This window comes from Paroedura picta, chromosome 15, assembly GCF_049243985.1.
Source record: "Paroedura picta isolate Pp20150507F chromosome 15, Ppicta_v3.0, whole genome shotgun sequence".
Taxonomy (NCBI): domain Eukaryota; kingdom Metazoa; phylum Chordata; class Lepidosauria; order Squamata; family Gekkonidae; genus Paroedura; species Paroedura picta.
Genome location: NC_135383.1, coordinates 15,449,942 through 15,468,894, shown reverse-complemented (window position 1 = coordinate 15,468,894; position 18,953 = coordinate 15,449,942). Strand labels below are relative to the sequence as shown.

Sequence of the window (18,953 nt, the reverse complement as noted above, 5' to 3'; positions counted from 1 at the left end):
TATTTAGATTTTAATGCCACCCTTCCAAATCTCTTATGTAAAAATAACTCTAGTCAAACTTCCATGGCAATTAAACCTATAGGTAATGGTTGAGGATATTCTGTTTCACTGTAGCTGAAGAAGATCCTATTAATATACAGCAAGTTCTACTAAGAAAAGAGACAGCATGGATTTATCAACTGAAGACATGTGCACCAAATAGGGTCAGTAACCATCTGGATTTTTCTAGTTATAGATCAATCCTGCACCTATATTCCTTTGCATTTGGTGTGATTACAAAATGTATGTAAATATGTACCTTTAAGAAAGCTGCCTCCTGTGCGGATACAGCTGTAACCATTTTAGGGACTAACAGTTAAAATTTCCCTTATGCCACTTGCACCTGAGATCAAAAATTTTCCTGCAAGACAGAAGACTACATGTTGTTGGAGAAGTAGTTCAATGTATCAGCTAAAAGGTATGCTTTTTATATAGCAAAGGTTTATGAGACTTGGTACTTGTGGAGTTGTATATATGGGCACGTTAATTTTGTACTGTAATAAGGAGTCGCTCCAGTTGAAATTCTGACAATGTGAAGGAAGAAATGGGGAACTGAAATCTGGCTACCTCTTTAACTGTGATTTATAACAACCTGTCTCAACTATTCACAGCATAAGGTGTGACTCCCCAGACAGTGAAGCAAAAATGAGGACTTACAATCAGTTGATTCACTCAAGAGTTGTTGTACATCTGTATGTTGTACAAAAATAAGTAGTACAAGATTATTGATATATGGGTGTGGATTCTATGAAGTCAGACACTAGAATCATGGAGTTGGAAGGGGCCATACAGGTCATCCAGTCCAACCCCCTGCTCAATGCAGGTTCTGCCTAAAGTACCCATGATAAGAATCTGTCCAGCTGCTGTTTAAAGACTGCTGCTATTTTAACAAGGCCTGTATTGTGTCTGCGTAAGCCTCTTGTGGCGCAGAGTGGTAAGGCAGCTGTCTGAAAGCTTTGCCCATAAGGCTGGGAGTTCAATCCCAGCAGCCGGCTCAAGGTTGACTCAGCCTTCCATCCTTCCGAGGTCAGTAAAATGAGTACCCAGCTGGCTGGGGGGTAAACAGTAATGACTGGGGAAGGCACTGGCAAACCACCCCGTATTGAGTCTGCCATGAAAACGCTAGAGGGCGTCACCCCAAGGGTCAGACATGACTCGGTGCTTGCACAGGGGATACCTTTACCTTTACCTTTAAGCCTTTTCCACAGTGTGCCCATATAGGTTTTTGGATTCTGTACGGGACAGTCTTTGTCAAGTTCTTTGAGGGGGTGAACAAGCCTGTGGATAAGGGTGACCAAACAGAAAGGGTTTACCTAGACTTCCAGAAAGCTTTTGATAAAATTCCTCATCAAATGCTCCTGAGTATTAAACTCAGAAGTCATGGGATAGGAGGATCGGTCCTCTTGTGCAGGGGTAGTCAACCTGTGGTCCTCCAGATGTCCATGGACTACAATTCCCAGGAGTCCCTGCCAGCGTTTGCTGGCAAACGCTGGCAGGGGCTCCTGGGAATTGTAGTCCATGGACATCTGGAGGACCACAGGTTGACTACCCTTCCTCTTGTGGATTAAAAACTGGTTAATTAGTAACAGGAAACAGAGAGGGAATATAAATGGGCCTTCACAGTTTTCATAGAGAAGGGTGGTAAGCAGGACTCAGTATGAGGCCCAGTGCTTTTTAACTTGTTTCTTAGTGATTTGGAGTTGGGAGTAAGCAGTGAAGTAGCTAAGTCTGTGGACAACACGAAATTGTTCAGGGTGGTGAGAACCAGGGAGGATTATGAGGAACTCCAGAGAGATATGTTGAGCGAGTGTCAATGTGGCAAATGAGGTATCATTATGGGCAAGTGCAAAATAATGCACATTGGAGCCAAAAATCCTAACTCTAAATGCACGTGGATAGGGCCTGAACTGAAGGAGACCAACTAGGAGAGAGATCTTGGAGTGAGGGTAGATAACTCACTGGAAAGGTCTACTCAAGTGTGCAACAGCAATTTAAAAAAAGGCAAATGCTATGCTAGGGGTTATTAGGAAGGGCGTTGAGAACAAATTAACCTGCATCATAATGCCCCTTGTCAGTCAATGGTGTGGCCTCATTTGGAACAGTTTGCACAGAATGGCACCTCCAAAAAGAGATTATAGCACTGGAAAAGGTGCAGAAAAGAGCAACTAAAATTATTAAAGGGAATGAAACACCTTCCCTGTGAAGGAAGGTGAAAGAAGTTAGGGCTCTTTAGCTTGGGGAAAGGATGGCTGAGGGGTGACACTACAGAAGTTTACAAAATTAAGCACAAGAAAGAGAAAGAAATACTTTTCTCCCTTTCTCACAAAACATGAAGTCCTGGGCACTTGGTGAAATTAATGAGCAGTAGGCTTAAAACAGACAAAAGGAAGGACTTCTTCACCTGAAATTAACCTGTGGAATTCATTGCCACAGGCAGTGGTGGCTACGAGCACAGACAGCTTCAAGAAGGATTGGATAAACACCTGGAGCAGAGGTCCACCTGTGGCTCTTAGCCACAAGATATAGGTGGAACACTCTGTTTATTGCTGGAGTCTTGGCTCTGCTGGCGGATGTCCTGATGGCACCTAGGTTTTGGCCACTGTGTCACAGAGAGTGTTGGACTGGATGGGCCATTGGCTTGATCCAGCATGGCTTCTCTTATTTTCTAAATTTTGTGGTAGTGATGCTCTGTATTCTTGGTGCTTGGGGGGCGATACTGGGAGGGCGTCTGGAGTTCTGGCCCTGTTGGTGGTCCTCCTTATGGCACCTGGGTTCTGGACACTGTGTGACACAGAGTGTTGTACTGGGTGGGCCATTGGCCTGATCCAACATGGCTTCTCTTATGTTCTTACGTTATCAAGTCACAGATGACTTCTAGCGACCCTGTTGGGTTTTTCAAAGCATGATAGGAGCAGAAGTGTTTTGCCTCTGTGTAGTGACCTTTGTATTCCTTGGTGGTCTCCTATCTGAATACTGACCAAGGCCAACCCTGCTTATCATCTGAAATCTGGCATGGCGTTGGTCAGTGTAAAACTGCAATTATCCAGGCTTTAATACCTTTACTGTACTGCCATCTGCTGGTCTCATAGGCTCATAGCATTTTTGGTATATGGAACATTTCTGAGGTTTCCACATTTCCATAGATTCTGACAAGATGGATTAATGTCAGGGAGAGAATTCTTTGGGCCAAGAAGCCTTGGTGAAGGATGCACAGATTAATAAAGAGGGAAATGTTTGTGCAGACGGCAGGCTATCATACCAGACAGCGAGACTTGGCTGAAGTGGAATTTCGTTCTGTATATCCTTCACATGTGGCCTATCTCTTCAACAAAGACAGGTAAATTTGTGGGAAAAGACAGCCAATTCTGCATTGAAATCCCCTGGGATGAGAGTGGAAATAAACTGAAAGCATTAAGCCTCTTGAGCACGCATCCAGAAAGAACTTTGAAAGCAATATTGAGACATAGGCAAACACTTATTTTAAAAGGGAAAAAAGTCTCCTAAAAACAGACCAAAATACCTTGGGATAGCCTGATGTTGTATCTCAGAAGCTAAGCAGGTTGACCCCCATTTGTATTTAGATGGGAGACTGGGTTGGGTGCTTTGGACGCCAAAGTGCCCAACCCTATGTGCAGGTAGACCTGTAATGGTCTTTTGCCTAGGAAAGTCCTTGATCTCCTACTCTAGGGATGCCGGACCCCAGAGGGGACCTGGGGATCCCCCAGTTTTACAGCTCATCTCCAGATGACAGTCATCAATGGAGAAAATGGCTGCTTGGGAGGGTGGGCTCCCCAGCATCATTCTCCACTGAGGTCCCTACCAGCCCCAAATCCCACCCACAAAAGGGAAGGAGGGAGGTTGAAGATGGGGGGGGGAAGGGAAAGGTTGGCTGGCAGGTGGAAGTGACAGAGAGAAGGAAGCCGGGAATAGGGGGAGGTGATAGGGGGCTTTTAGTGAAAGAAACAGGAAATCATGGGCAAAGGGAAAATGTGACCTCCCTACTCCAAGTCCTTGTAAGTCCCTTTCTTGCTGTCTACTAATTCTGTAATTCCCAACCCAGAACTGGCAGCCTTTTGTCTCCCTAAGACAACTGTGACTTGATGGGGGGGGGAGAATGAGCGTGAGGGACTGAACGTGCCCTAGGACAGGAGTAGTCAACCTGTGGTCCTCCAGATGTCCATGGACTACAATTCCCATGAGCCCCTGCCAGCAAATGCTGGCAGGGGCTCATGGGAATTGTAGTCCATGGACATCTGGAGGACCACAGGTTGACTACCTCTGCCCTGGGAGACACAGAATGTTGAAGGTGCTTGAGGGTCATCTAGAGGGGGAGACGAAAAGGTTGTTTGAGTCCGAGAGAGTGCATAGAATCCTGGAGGGGCAGACTTGGGAGGAGTGGGAATTCTAAAATGTCCTCTCCTTCTGTTGTTTCTTGCTGGGCTGTGGAAGTTCACTGGGTGACCTTGGGTCAGTCACACCTTCTCAGCCTAACATGTCAGGAGCTTATTGTGAGAATAAAACTGAGAGGAATGACAGAAGCTCCTCTAGGTCTCTGCTGGAGAGAATGGAAGACTACAAATGAAATAACAAACACAGCTAAAGATGGAAGGGACAGATAAATGGCAGGTTGGTGGGAGAGAAGGAACTGGGGAAAGGTGAAGAAGAAGGTGGAGGAGGAGGAGGAGAAGGAGAAGAGTTGGTTTTTATACCTTACTTTTCACTGGCTGAAAGAGTCCCAAAGCGCCTTCCCTTCCTCTCCCCACAACAGGCACCTTGTGAGGTAGTTGAGGCTGGACAGGACTGCTCTGTGAGAACAGCACTATCAGGGCTGGGACTGGCCCAAGCTCACCCAGCTGGCTGCATGTGGATTAATGGGGAATCAACCCCAGCTCACCACCCTTAACCACTACATCATGATACAAGGGGTGTTAGGAGAAGGAGAACAGGAAATAATGTGGGAGGGGGATAGTGGAGAAAGTTAGCCACCTCCTGCAATTCATTGTGGGTCCCCCTCAGTACAGCTGTGCCCACATGAATGGCTGGAAATGCAAAGTTTTTCCAGGGCGATGCTGTCAGGGGGAGGGAAAGAGATTGAGGATGAAGATTGGGAGAGGCAGAGGAAGGCTGGCTGGCTGGTGAATATGAAGGAGAAAAGGAAGCAGGAAGAGCAGAAGTAGTGGGGGCTTTCAGGGAAAGGAAATAGGAAATAATGGGCAAAATGGGAAAATGAGATGCCCTCCCCCAGGCCCTTGCAAGTCCCGCTCTAGCTGTCTACTAATTCTGTAATCTTTGTCCAGCTGTATAGTTTGCTGGATGTCGTATGTTATATGACTGCATTTTTAAAAACATGGTAATCCACTGGATCCTCAGCGAAAAAGAGGAGTTGTGAATAAATCAATAAACTGCTGTATGTTTAAATTCTTACAGCTGCGTGGAGAAGAGCTGCATCAACCGCATGGACGAATACAAGCGGAGGTAAGCAAACCCTCAGCAGAAAACTAAACTAAAACTTTTACCACTGTCAAAAATGTATAAACGATGGTGAAAAGGAACAAAAAAGGACACTGGTTGAATTGGGAATAGCCAAACCTGGACAGAGGAGCACAGAGAGATAGATAGATGATAGACTTTCTAATACCTTATATTCAATACCTACAGTGCAATGTATTGAATGGCAAAACCAGGACACAGAAAAACAGATAGTAGAGTCTTAAGGGTGAGCGTGCTGTAGTAGTTAAGAGAGGTGGCCTCTAATCTGGAGAACCGGTTCTGATTCCCCACTCCTCCTCTACATGCAGCCAGCTAGGTGGCCTTGAGCCAGTCACAGTTCTCTCAGAGCTCTCTCAACCTCCCATACATCACAGGGTGTCTGTTGTGGGGAGAAGAAGGGTGGGTGATGGTAAGCTGCTTTGAGATTCCTTTGGGCACAAAGAAAAAACAAAAAAAAACCCAGCTCTTCTTCAACTTCCTAGATGGAATGCTTCCATGACTTCCACAATCCACAAGATGCAGGAAATCAAAATACAGTTGTGAGAAATCCATATACAAAAAAAGTCTCCGCTAGCAACCGCTCTTCTGAAGATAATTGTGCGCAGTTGTAATAGCTACAAATGAGCCAGACTTTAATTGTGCTGAAACCATTCAAAGCAATCAAGAACTATGAAAGGTTACAAAAATTATAATATCAATGAAGACACGGAGCGGGGGGTGGGTGGAGAGCCCAGCCTGCAAACAAGATGTCTTATAATCAGAAGAAATCAGGAGAGAAAAGAAGAAGGCAGACAGGACCAGTTGGTTCAAAGAACCACTTCAACCCATGGTTGGTATTAAGAGCCAGCTGGGTGCAGTGGTTAAGAGTAGCTGCCTTTAAACTGGAGAACTGGTTTTGATTCCCCACTCCTCCTCTTCATGTAGTCAGCTGGGTGACCTTCAGGGCGGCGGTCATGGTTCTCTCAGAGCTCTCTCAGTCCCACCTCTCCCACAAGGTGCCTGTTGTGGGGAGAGAATGGGAAGGCAATTTTAAGCCCCTTTGAGGCTCATGATGAGGCTTGCTGGGTGACCTTGGGCCAGTCACAGTTCTCTCAGAGTTCTCTCAGCCCCATCTCCCTCACACAGTGCCTGTTGTGGGGAGAGGAAGGGTAGGCGATTGTAGTAGAAGGAAGATTGTAGAAGGTAGTAAAAAGTGAGGAGGAGGAGAAGAGAAGGAGAAGGAGAAGGAGAAGGAGGAGAAAATTGGTTCTTATATGCCGCTTTTCTCTACCCAAAGGAGGCTCAAAGCCTTAATCTGGAACCTCTGTCCCTGTTATTTTACAAGGTCTAACCAAAATAAAAGAAGAGATTAATATATTTGCCGTGGGCCCAAGACAATAATCAATAATAATTTTTAAAAAACTCATCTTGGGTCAATTTATAAGAAATGATTATCACATTGTAATGTCAGGAATCCTTCTGTAATATCATTGGTTTGATCAGTGGACTGAAACAGGTATGGGAAGGGCCAATAATAATCATTTTTGGTTGTCACTGGGCAATTTGATTTTTAATTGAGTGTCAGTTTCCGTGGTCAGCTAGAGGGGGGAAAGGAGGGGGGAACCTTCTCCCTGTCCCCATGCTCTGGCCTTACCCTCGGTGTGGGCTGGGGCCGCTGGCCCAGCCTCCAGCCTCTCTTCCCTACCAGCCGTTGCTGATGATCCTGTTTGCTGTTTCCTCCCCACCATCGCTGTCAACTTCCTCTCTGCTCTGCCACAGCTTGAGGGAAGGAGAGGCATGCCTGTTTCCATCTTGCACTGAGTGAGGGATACTCTGGCAGCGTTAGCAATCAGTCCCCGCTCCCCGAGTTTTGCCACCCATTTTCTCCTCCAGCGACTGCCTGGCTTCCTTCACTGCGCTACATGTGGGGGTAAGGACTGGTGTTCACCAGTGGAATCAGGCTGTCTGGGGAGGGGGGGGGGAAGTTGAGGGCATGGTCCAGGAGCGCCCTGATGTGCTGATGTCACATGGAAAAGACATCAGCACATCAGAGATTTTGGGGGTGATGCTCTGGCTTTTGGCCAAAACTCCATAGAATTATTACAGTCCTTACCAGAAAGGTTTGTGTTTGCTGTAACCAGACGCAGACGCCTTGACCTGGAATTGCCAGATTTTAGAAGTACGGCAAGGAATAGATGCTCTCCTTGGAGCATGAGGACTGTACAAAATGGACAATGTTTACCAGCTGATTCTTGCATCTCTCTGACCTGGATTTACGAAGTGTTTATACGTTGGCAAGATTCACTATATTGCCTTCTGCCCCTGTATGATTCAGTAAAACCCCTTATGCACAGAGAGTTTTTCCGTGCGGTCTACAAAAAATGGAAGCTTTAGTTGCATGTGTTTTTATCTTGCCCGTTTTAACTTTGGAAGCTGTTTTAAATACTTGAGCCCACTGCTCAGTAAACGCCACTCAGAGCATCAGAAGGCAGTCCTTTTAATGCCTAATGCATTTTTAGCAATGAGACGACATGAAACAATTGTGTCAAGAGGAATGTCGTTACACTTTAACAAATGTAATAACTGAAGGAATTGATTTTTTGGGGGGGGAGCATAAATGTAATAGTATCGAACTTTTCTGCTAATAAAGGCTACTGACTGACTGAAGAGCAGGCATTGCCCCTCACACCTGTTCCCCTCCCCAAAACTTGTGGAGCTGTTCTTTTCAGCTCTGCCCTCCTCAGCCATTCTGCTCACTGCCCCCACCCAAAAGAAGAAGAATTGGTTCTTATATGCCACTTTTCTCTACCCGAAGGAGGCTCAAAGTGGCTTACAGTCGCCTTCCCTTTCTTCTCCCCACAATAGACCCCCTGTGAGGGAGGTGAGGCTGAGAGAGCCCTGATATTACTGAAGAAGAAGAGTTGGCTCTTGGTTTTTAGACGATGCTTATCTCTACCTGAAGGAGTCTCAAAGTGGCTTTCAGTCGCCTTCCCTTTCCTCTCCCTACCACAGGCACCCTGTGAGGTGGGTGAGGCTGAGAGAGCCCCGATATTACTGCTCGGTCAGAACAGTTTTATCAGCATCATGGTGAGCCCAAGGTCACCCAGCTGGCTGCATGTGGGGGAGCGCAGAATCGAACCTGGCATGCCAGATTAGGAGTCCACACTCCCAACCACTACACCAAACTGGCTAACTTGTGGAGCTGCCATTGGCATACAGCATCTGTGTGGAGCCACACATGGCAGCTTAGCAAGTTTCAGGTTTGTGAGTATGTAGGGGGATTGGGGGTTCCCCCATGTTCTTGAACCCTGAAGTAGGGGGGGGAGAGGTGCAAAACATTCTGCAGCTATTGTGAAACCCCTGAAGTGGCACGATCGTGCAGAATATGGTTGGGAAGCATTAACTGGGTACATGTCCATGGGGCCCTTCCCCTTCCCACCCCCTCCATTGGTCATTTTAGGGGGGGGTCAGGATAACATGACCACATATGGCCATATCACCCAATATATGTTTAGCAATTTTTTAAAAAAATTAAAAAAATTAAAGCAATTTTTTTAAAAAATTAGAAAAAAAATTAAAGCAATTTTTTAAAAAAATTAGAAAAAAATTAAAGCAATTTTTTTAAAAAAATAGAAAAAAAATTAAAGCAATTTTTTTAAAAAAATAGAAATTAATTCCCACCCATTTTGGGAAATCCTTCCAGGGCTGTCAAGAAACCCCATGGTTTCACAAAACCCTGGGCAACACCTTTCCAGGTTTTAGAGCCCTCTCCCAACACCTGCTGTGAGCAGTCTTCCAAGTCAGGGCCTCCCAGCCTTCTTGAGCCTGTATATACCTTTGGAATTCTGAAAGAGTGGCAGGAGCCATTGCAAAAGGGCTGCTATGGAAGGCAGAGCCATGCACACATGCACACGCAGAGAGACAGAGGAAGCCCACGTACAGGGAAGAAGAGAGGTAATTTAAAGATATACTGCAAAAGATGAGAGAGAAGGCAAATAAAACCAAGACTATGGCTACCCCTGGGGCCAAAAGGACATTATTTAAGTCTGTCCAGAAGAAGAAGAAGAAGGCAAATAAAACCAAGACTATTTAAGTCTGTCCAGTCCTTCAGAAGCCTTGCTGGGGCCACAGCCCTCCCTGGCTCCATCTGCTTTCAAAAAATACTCAATGGCTGCCAGGAAAGGTATTGGTAGGTGTCATGGTGCCCTTGGGCACCTTTCTGCAGAGCTGTCAGGGATTGAATCTGGGTCCTTCTGCAAGCAAAGAATGCCCTCTTGCTTTTTGACCCCGCCCAGTTCGATATGCAAATGAAGCATTGATTCAAACCTGCTCCATCCTGCATAGAAATAAGGTACCTTTCTGCTGTGAAAGGAGGGAGGTGGCGGAAATCAAGGAGGCGCCTGCCGTTTTAGTTCACATTTTTTAATAACATGGCACAGATTTACATTACACAAGTCTTCGCTGATGAGGAAACATGCTGTGGATTGAATATCGCTTCAGGTTTGCCTCCCTCCCCCCCACACCCCCTTTTCACATAGGATCTAGAAAGGACTTTATTACATAACAGGATAAACGGCAAAAAGGTCTGTATATAACAATCTCTTTACAATACTGAAAGCTACCGCTACCACCCCAGTATACATATTGTTTTGTTTTTTTTTCAGGATTATTATTATTATTTTTTTGTTCATTTTGTCTTGTTCTTTAAAAAAAGAAACCACTGCACAACATCTGGCGTTCACAAAATCGGAAGATCACAACTAAAACTTTTAGTGGACTACTAAAATAGATTTCTGGTCATTAGAAACAGCGGTCTGTAATTAGACTTCTTTTGTGTGTGTGTGTGTGTGTGTCAAAACAGGAAAACAGGTTAACACTTTCCGTACACTAGAAGACCAATGGAACTAATCTTTTTTTTATTATTATTATTTCAATACACAAATTTTACAGTCCAGGAGTCGACAAGTTATTGAAAGCTTTCTGATAAAAGTCATATTCTCACCCAGTTGTCTCAAAACAGAATGGCGGCATGGGAGGAACAAGAGAAATGGGTTTCAAAAGGCTAAGATGGTTTTGTGTTTTCAAAAAAGAAAAGATCACATGCGTTTTCTTGAAGTTCTGTTTTTCCCTGCGGCTAGAACACACTGAAATTATAAATCAACATGAGAGGCAGCAAATGACAGAACTGTTGGTAAAGGGGGGGGGGAATGCAACAGCTTCCTGTACAGACAGACCCCATGTTCAAAAAGACAAGGTCAGTTCCCGCTTCAAAATGGAGAAGAGGCATGCTCACTCCATTCCTGTCTTCTCTGCAGCGCCTGCCCCATGTCAAGTCCTTCGACTGAACCTTCTTGAGATTGCTGGGAGATTTTTCCTTCTGCGGGTTGAATGCTGATAGGATCCAACCCCCGCCCTTTTGCTCCTGGAATCTTACGTTTGTTCGCAAGAGAAAACGAGAATGTGTGTATTATCACACAACCCTAAACAAAAGCATTCAATGGCCCCATTCCTAAATGGGAACCTTCTTCCCTAGACATTTCCAAGCAAAGCCATTTCCGGATGGGTATATTATGCAGCTCTAGGCGTAATAAAGGGTCTTCAACACAAGGTTTAGAGTAGACATTCTCATCTCACTATTTATACGATGCATGCTTAGAATCTTCCAAAGCAGCCTTAGAATATCCAGGTGGGCAACAGGGTTAAAATTGTTACAAGGTGCCAATCCCATTTCTTCCTCATTGTGCTGCCATCTCTGTCAAAGACTTCATTCCTAACTCTTGCTGCGATTTACCCATAATTATGCTTTAGGAAGTGGGCAGATATCGCACACTTCTGCAACCTCTTCCCTACACTCAATGCTGTTTCAGATTTAATTACCTAGAAAGTGGTCAAGGAAGACAACCTTCTGTTGCCTAGCAACCACAAGATGCATTCCTCACCCCTCCTTGGCAAATTCAGATCTATTTACCTAGGAGATGGTCAAGGAAGATACCCTTCGGTTGCCTAGCAACCATGAAATGTACTCCTCATCCCCTCCTTGGCAAATTCAGATCTGTTTACCAAAGAGATGTTCAAGGAAGGCACCTCCTGTTGCTTGGCCAACATGGGATGTGCTCCTTACCCCTCCTTGGCAAATTCCATGGGATGTGCTCCTCACCCACTCCTTGGCAAACTGAGATCCATTTACCCAGGTGGTGGTCAAGGAAAACATCTTTATGTTGCCTAGCAATCACAAGATGTGCTCCTCACCCCTCCTTGGCCAATCAGCTTCACATGCCTGGGAGAAGGAAGCAAGGTCAGTAGGGGAGCAATCAGGGATGATGCTGAACATCCAGCCACTAGGGAGAGCGTTCAAGGGATAACAACTCAACAGGCCTCTCCCCAGTAAGTCTGGCATCTACAACTGTATCATATACTGAATGGGCACACCTACTCTAGGAAGATTATAGCAGAGCTGTCGATGGACCAGAGAAACTATTAATAATGGCCATTTCTTGTCCACCAGCTATAGCTATCCGGCCACTGCATACCCAGTCGACTCACACTAGGGAACTTTTGTACAGACCGCCGGTCTTCATCTGGTAACAGCCAAGCTATGGAAAATATAGCATAGGGCGCTGGCCACAGTGTAGGATCTGAGACATATGAGTTTATAAGCTCACCTCACTAATGATTCTTGATGTAGCTTTGGGGAAACCATTGCTTCAGGCTCGGATTTTAAAAATACCCCAAAAGGGCATGGCTCCTCAGGTCTTCTGAAAGGATACACATAATCCAGTAATGCAGGGGTAGTCAACCTGTGGTCCTCCAGATGTCCATGGGCTGCAATTCCCATGAGCCCCTGCCAGCAAACGCTGGCAGGGGCTCATGGGGATTGTAGCCCATGGACATCTGGAGGACCACAGGTTGACTACCCCTGCAGTAATGTCTAAAATGTGGGGCAAATGAAAAAGCAGTGCATCAAAATGATGAGCAACAGGGACCTATTGTGGAAAAAGAAGGCTGGTTTTGATGGCTTATTTACGCATTTCGAAAGCGGGACAAGGAGTTAGTTTGGTTCAGGGAAAATATGACTTTAAGTGTGTTTTTGGGTGTGTTGACAAGGCTCCTTTGAGTTAAACTGGCTTTTGTGAAAAGCCTTAAAATTAATTGCATAGTTGAAGGGGTTTAACTATCGTATAACAATATATGATGGCTGCAGCCAGCTCTGGGCAGCATCCTTTAGGATTAAAGTCTGCAAACAGCACAGTTTAAGAAGTATTAATGTATTATGTTACTTAGTGTTTTTTTTTTCTTCCTATTTACAAATGTACAAAGTAAAGCTTTCGACTTACCCATTTTGCATATATGACCCATTAACCCATCAAGTAACGTTAAAAAAAAATTGCAGGAAAAAGATTTACAGGGTTCCCCTCCCCCCCGCTTCCCACTGAGAAAAAAAAAGAGACATAATTTTGCATTTGCTGATAGTCAAAAATACTGATTTAAATCTTCATGTTCTGATGGGGACTTTTCAAACAATGAAAAAAGAATAAAAGGGGCAGGGGGAAAGCACGCGCTGTTTTCCAAAAAAAATTTTTAGAAAACATTTGCCAACATACAATATACAAATCGACAAAATTAAAAAAAAAAAAGAAATCTTTGCACGCTTGGGCCTATACATTTGTGTACAGTCTGGTCATACCCAAAGTTTAGAGTTCTTTTTTTTTGTTTGTTTTTTTGTTTTTTTTAGTGGGGGTTTTTCGAGTAAGAAGATCTAATATATTGAAGTTCATTTATACCATTTTCTTCCTGGCTCAAACTTCCAGTTTTATCGCGCTTCTATGTCTTTGAGGGTGTGGGAAGGTGGCCGGTCCCGTATTTCTGCGGACAGAGGGGTAGTCCTTCGCGGAGAGCTCGGGCGGGGTCCCAGAGTGGAAATCAGAGGGGGCGGGGCGCTAAGTGCCGCTGTGGGAGGAGCTTTGTTGAGAATCCCATTCTGAAGCCCAGAAGGAGGGCTGACCCTGGGATAGTGCATGCTGGGGAGCCCTGGGGTGATTAAACTGGGGTGAGGCAGGTGTCCGTCCAGGGCGGCCTGGTGAACCGAGTGCAGCCGGACATGTTCGTAGTCCTCTCGGAGCATGTGCAACCGCTCCCGCTCATCCAGGTGCGCCCCCCTTTCATGCTCACGACGAGGGTCAACTGAAAGCGGGTGGTGGTGGTGGTGGTGGTTGTAATCGTGCGGCTCTCTGTCCCTGAAAGATCTCTCTGCGTCATATAACCGGGGTGCAGAGAGACGGTGAAGTGGGTCGCTCCGCAGAAGGAACTCTCTGCCCAGAGGGTCTCTCCGATGGATGTCCAAGTCTCTGTAGGGATCCCTCAACGGATCCCTCATCGGATCCCAGTGAAAAGAAGGATAAGGGAAACGTTCACTGCCTGGGATTGGGCTGATGCCCATGAATGGTGTCATCATGCGAGTCCTGTCTAAGCCACTGATGCTGTTCATGGGATGGATGCCGGTGACGCCCACTGTCATGGGCATCGAGACCAACGGGCCAGGATGGATGCTGGAAGTGGGCATGGGAGGTGCTTGCTCAGATGGCCGATGTGTCTGCGGTGGTTCAGGTGGAACTTCATGATCTTCTTTCCTTTCCTCCTTCACCTTGACTTCACTGGCCTTCTTCAAGCTCTCGTACACCGTCTCGTTCTTCTTCTCAGCTTCTCGGCTAGAGGTGCTGTTAGGTCTGGTACTTTCTACAACCGGTGGCCTGACGTAGGGCGAGGGTACCCGAGATGTTTGCTTAGACTCCTCCAGTGCTCTGTTCTCATGGATCAGGCTTTCTTTTTCTGAAACAAAGCTGTCCTTGACCTTGTGCTCATCAACGCTAACGTCCTTCCGAGATTCAGAATGATCCCTTTCCTTGGTCTTCTCTTTGTCTCGAACCTCGGGGTTCAGATGGTTCCTGACCTGCTCAGCTGAGCTGCGGCTATGTCCAAGAGAATTTGCGGAATGGACAGGTGCTGGCGAAGGATGGCTGGCGTGTCTCTTCTCAATACTCTCCCTAAAAAATGACAAAGCACAATGGTTAGCTTTTTTGGGGGTGGGGGTGGGGAGATTATAGCAAATTTAAGACCAAAGGTCAAGTCTTGAAACTCCATATTCATCTGGCATGTGCTAAACCTCTATCACTTTCAGTGAAGTTTGCCATCGGCTGTCCAAATGACTTAAAGGAATAAGGATGCAAACATATAATTTGTTGTGCCCCAGGGAGTCAAAGAGGATCTTCTAGATTTTAGTAGATGCCACGCAGGGCATCCCTAAAACAGATTCCTTCCAAACTACGTTTATTGCCAGTGAAAGAAAGGAAAGGTCCTTAGGGTATAGCTGTAACTGCTCAATATGGCTATTCTGCCAATGCTTTGCAGATCTGGGTCTAGTCAATTCTTGGACAGGAGAATGTCTGAGAACCCCATGTACAAAGCCTTGAGTTCCAATGATGAAAGATGAACTAACAAAGTATGAAAAAACAAGCAAATGTGATTGGATATTTGAGTGACACCCCCCACCCACCCTTTCCCTTTTGGGTCCTTCCTTTATGGGGAGATGATCCTTAAGGGTCCAGTTTTGGGTTGGGAATATTTTTTCCCACAGGGATACTTCAGGGTTAATAGGTGTCTGTTCAGCCTCCTCTTTCTTGGAAAGGGCAAACAGAAACAATCTTGTTTTGACTCACGTTGGAAGGAGATTCTTGCATTTCTGTTTTTCCAGCAGATGCTTTCTTTCATTGGGGGTATGTGGGGTTTGACCACACAGAATAAATTTTCCTAGCTCCTTTAGAACACTGGAGGAGGATATGAACAAACGAAGTCCAGCACCTCTCTCTCTCTCTTAACTGTGACCAAGCTTCACTCCAAACCTAATCTTATAAACAACAACAACAACAACAACAAAAACCCCCTTTCAATCCCACTGACACTGATGGACCAAGGATCTTATCTGCTCCTCTTAATATTTCTGGTAAGGGCTTGGAGGAGGAGTATGTCTCATTGCTTAAGTGCCACTCAGCACTTAACACCCACTCAGGGCGGCTGTCCTGCCCCTGAGTGCCTCCTCCTCTAACTGGCTTGCCTGTCTGTCCAGCGGCCAGCCAATCACCTTCCATCCCCCACCCCTGACCACCCCCTCCTCCTTCCACTTCCCTCCGAGGCTCGGAGGCTGCAGATCCCTGCTGCATGAGAGCTTCCCCTGCCGGTGTGTTCCCTAACAGGTGCCTATAGCCTTTCCAGGTCCCGGGGGGGGGGGGGGAGGAGAAGGCCATCCGCAGAGTTCTTCCACTCCATCCCCCTAATTTAGCGCTCATTGTATTCTTGAACGCAACGGGCTTGGCTCCTAGTTCAGTATAAGGCAGCTTCATGTTTTCATGCAATAGTCTCCAAATTTGAAGAAACGGCTCCATTAAAGGAAAAGAACTCAGGTTCCAAGGGATAATCCGAAGGCACACAATGCAGCAACCTTGGATATGAGATGCCAGCATCATTAAGAGCTTCCAAACACTGAGGCAGCACTGAGGCTCATACCATCTAAACCAGGGGTAGTCAAACTGCGGCCCTCCAGATGTCCATGGACTACAATTCCCAGGAGCCCTTGCCAGCATTCGCTGGCGAATGCTGGCAAGGGCTCCTGGGAATTGTAGTCTATGGACATCTGGAGGGCCGCAGTTTGACTACCCCTGATCTAAACCATCTTCCTCCTAGAATTGGAAGGCATAAAATTGTCTTGAATGCCAGTGGGTTGTGGGGCTTTTTTGAGGGGGGGGGAGAGGGGGAGTGAAAGTGCTGCCTTAAAATCTTGCTCTGAGACTTGGTGGGTGCCCTCCTGAAGGACCCGAGTCCATGCCTGACCAGCAAGGAAGACTTCTGGAAAGCTTGCCTGCTGCACTAGACCAGCCTTTCCCCTGGAATATTTTTCAGGCTTCGAGGAACCCCAGAAGTGGTGACATGCTCCTTCAGAGAACTGGGAGTGGAAGTAAGATGCGGGGGCAGCCGATCAATCATTTACCATTTCCTTTGCGGAGAAAGAGGCTAGGCCTGTGGAGGACGAGGGGAAGTGGGCTCCAGTGATGTCTAATGATGTCGGCAGCCGTTCAAAATCCTGGGAAAGGCCGTGTGACCTCTGCAGAGTTCTTGCACTAGACTTACATTGGCCCTCTGTGTTCAAGCTGAACATTTTAGTATAACCGTACTGTGTCACCCTTCCTAGTAAGGGACACACCTACACATCTGGGGCTTAGCGTTCATGGATAGAGGGTGCAATTTCCAGTCGCACCCAAGTCCTACCACTTCTCTCTAAAGAAACAAAGCCTGAGGAAGTCAAGGAACTGACATGACTCAAGCCACGTTTGCCTACGGCTTCCATAAAAGCAGGGGAAATGCTGAAATAATATTTTCCCAGGGGCAGTGGAAGGGAGAATTCAGTGACCTGCATGGAGTTTGAAATGAAACGTGGTGGGGTTTTGTGGCTTGGGAGTGTGTGTCTCTACGGTCCTACTGTCCTTCAGCACCTGCAAAGTTCCAACCTTCCTTCTGTTCAACGTATGACAAAAATGAAAGTCTCCAGAAAAACAGGCTGACAGCCCAGGCTAGCCTGAGCTCATCAGAGTTTAAAAACTAAAGCGGGGTCAGCCCTGGTCAATGCTTGGATTGGAGACCACCAAAGAAATCCAGAGTGATTAAATGGAGACAAGCAATGGCAAACCATCCCTGTTTGTCTCTTGCCTTGAAACGCTCCTGGAGTCATCATAAGTGGGCTGCAACCTGACAGCCCTTTACAGATGGAGGAAAAGCCTCCATCCCCCAAACCAAATGGATCCAGGACGGTGTGTCTCTCCTCCTCCTGGAATCAATGTGTCCCCTTCGCAAACAGCTTCCAGCTGCTGTGGTTACTCTTGTGTCTTTCTACCTCTCTGACCTTATAAAAGGGCAGCTGAGCACCAGCAGTTCACTCATGCAATCTTGATGCGACTGACGTGCTACGTACTGCAATATTAAGATTCTTCTGCGGTGGGATTTTGCTGATGGACACAAAGGGGACACTTGGATCTGTGACAATGGCACAGATAAGTCGTCATGCAATCACCTGTACAGTCATGTCAAATTTTGCTTTTATGGTGCTGCAATTCTGGAATTCATTTTTGAAATTCTCGTTAGCATAGATCTCCCATCTAGAACTATAATGGAAGGGATCAGGGGAAAGCCACTGTTCTCTAGTACGAAACATGCAAATTCAGCTACGGGAAGGTGCATTCTGGCATCCAAGTTCAATTTTTGCTCTCATTCACAGAAGCCCAAAGGATGCACAAAGCTGCCTTATGCTGTCAAGGTATTGGTCCATCTGGTACTGCATTACCACCTCTGGGCAGCAGGTCTCTGGTGGTTCAGGCAGACATAGGTTTTCCCCGCCAGTGAATTCTCAAAGGCTTTCATGCCTGTTGTGGGTTTTCTGGGCTTTATGGCCATGGTCTGGAAGCTTTCGTCTCCAATATCTGGCCAGTAACTGCGGCTGGCGTCTTCGGAGGTGGGATGAAATAAAAAAGGGGAGACCAAAAACCAAACTTGGGAAAACAAATCGAGAACCTGAAGGTTGAGCAACAAAATGGATTAAAATTAAAATACAAATATTTATTATAAAGTGCACATTAATATTAGAAACAAGGTTAAAATGGAAGACGTAGAGTCTGTCCAATACTGCCATGTACAGTCTCAATGGTTGCACATAGCATGAACATAGACCAAACCTGTTTGAACCCAGAGGGCCTTCCCCGGTGGTCAAATAAAATCTATGCACACATAAAACGATACAATTACAATATTACAATAAGACCTGGCTGGCGACATAAGAATCCCAGAATAAAATTAATTCTGCAGTTTTTATTGCAGGATTGCAGAAAATTGCAGAATGCTTATTTAAAATAAAATTTAAAAGGATTAAAATATTTGGCCTATGGTCGCACCAGGTGCTAGCAATTGAGATGACACGTGTGTAATATTGCACATACTCTGATTCTTTAGTTTTAACGCTGTTTTTAATCTTAATGTGTCCTTTATAAATATTTGCATTTCATTTTGTGGCTCAACCTTTGTGTTTCCGAATGATCTGCAGAGGTGGGGCGTGGCAAGGCAGGAATCGCTCCATGCCACGTTGGCGTGTCCTCTGAAGCTGCCAGCCACAAACATCAGGGACTAAAATGACCAGGCCACGGCCACGCAGGCCAGAAAACCCACAACAGGTCGGTCTTTCCTAACACTTTCTACCCAAGACTCTCTTAACTGGAGATGCCAAACAGATCTGGGACCCTCTGCATATGGAGCACATGTTCTACCATAAAACCATGACCACTTCCCACCAGAGGTAGTATGGGCTGCCTGACATTGAAGCGAGGCCAGTGAGATTTCTGTAACATTTCTTT

At 46.0% G+C, this 18,953-nt stretch overlaps 1 protein-coding gene and 1 long non-coding RNA gene across 9 annotated transcripts in view; one reads left to right on the top strand and one right to left on the bottom strand.

The window, feature by feature from the left end:
- Window positions 1-330: 330 nt before the first annotated feature.
- On the top strand, window positions 331-10,305 carry LOC143824864 (uncharacterized). Its single transcript, XR_013226898.1, has 3 exons — window positions 331-457; window positions 5,467-5,514; window positions 10,173-10,305. It is a non-coding gene; the product is annotated as an uncharacterized LOC143824864 (long non-coding RNA).
- Window positions 10,306-10,350: 45 nt separating this feature from the next.
- Window positions 10,351-18,953, bottom strand: part of AUTS2 (activator of transcription and developmental regulator AUTS2) — a 675,677-nt gene continuing 667,074 nt past the window's right edge. For all 8 annotated transcript variants that reach the window (XM_077312657.1, XM_077312656.1, XM_077312658.1 and 5 more), the window contains one exon: window positions 10,351-14,549. In XM_077312657.1, the coding sequence (XP_077168772.1) occupies window positions 13,319-14,549 (1,231 nt within the window). In that variant the 3' untranslated portion in view covers window positions 10,351-13,318. The remainder of the gene's footprint in view (window positions 14,550-18,953) is intronic.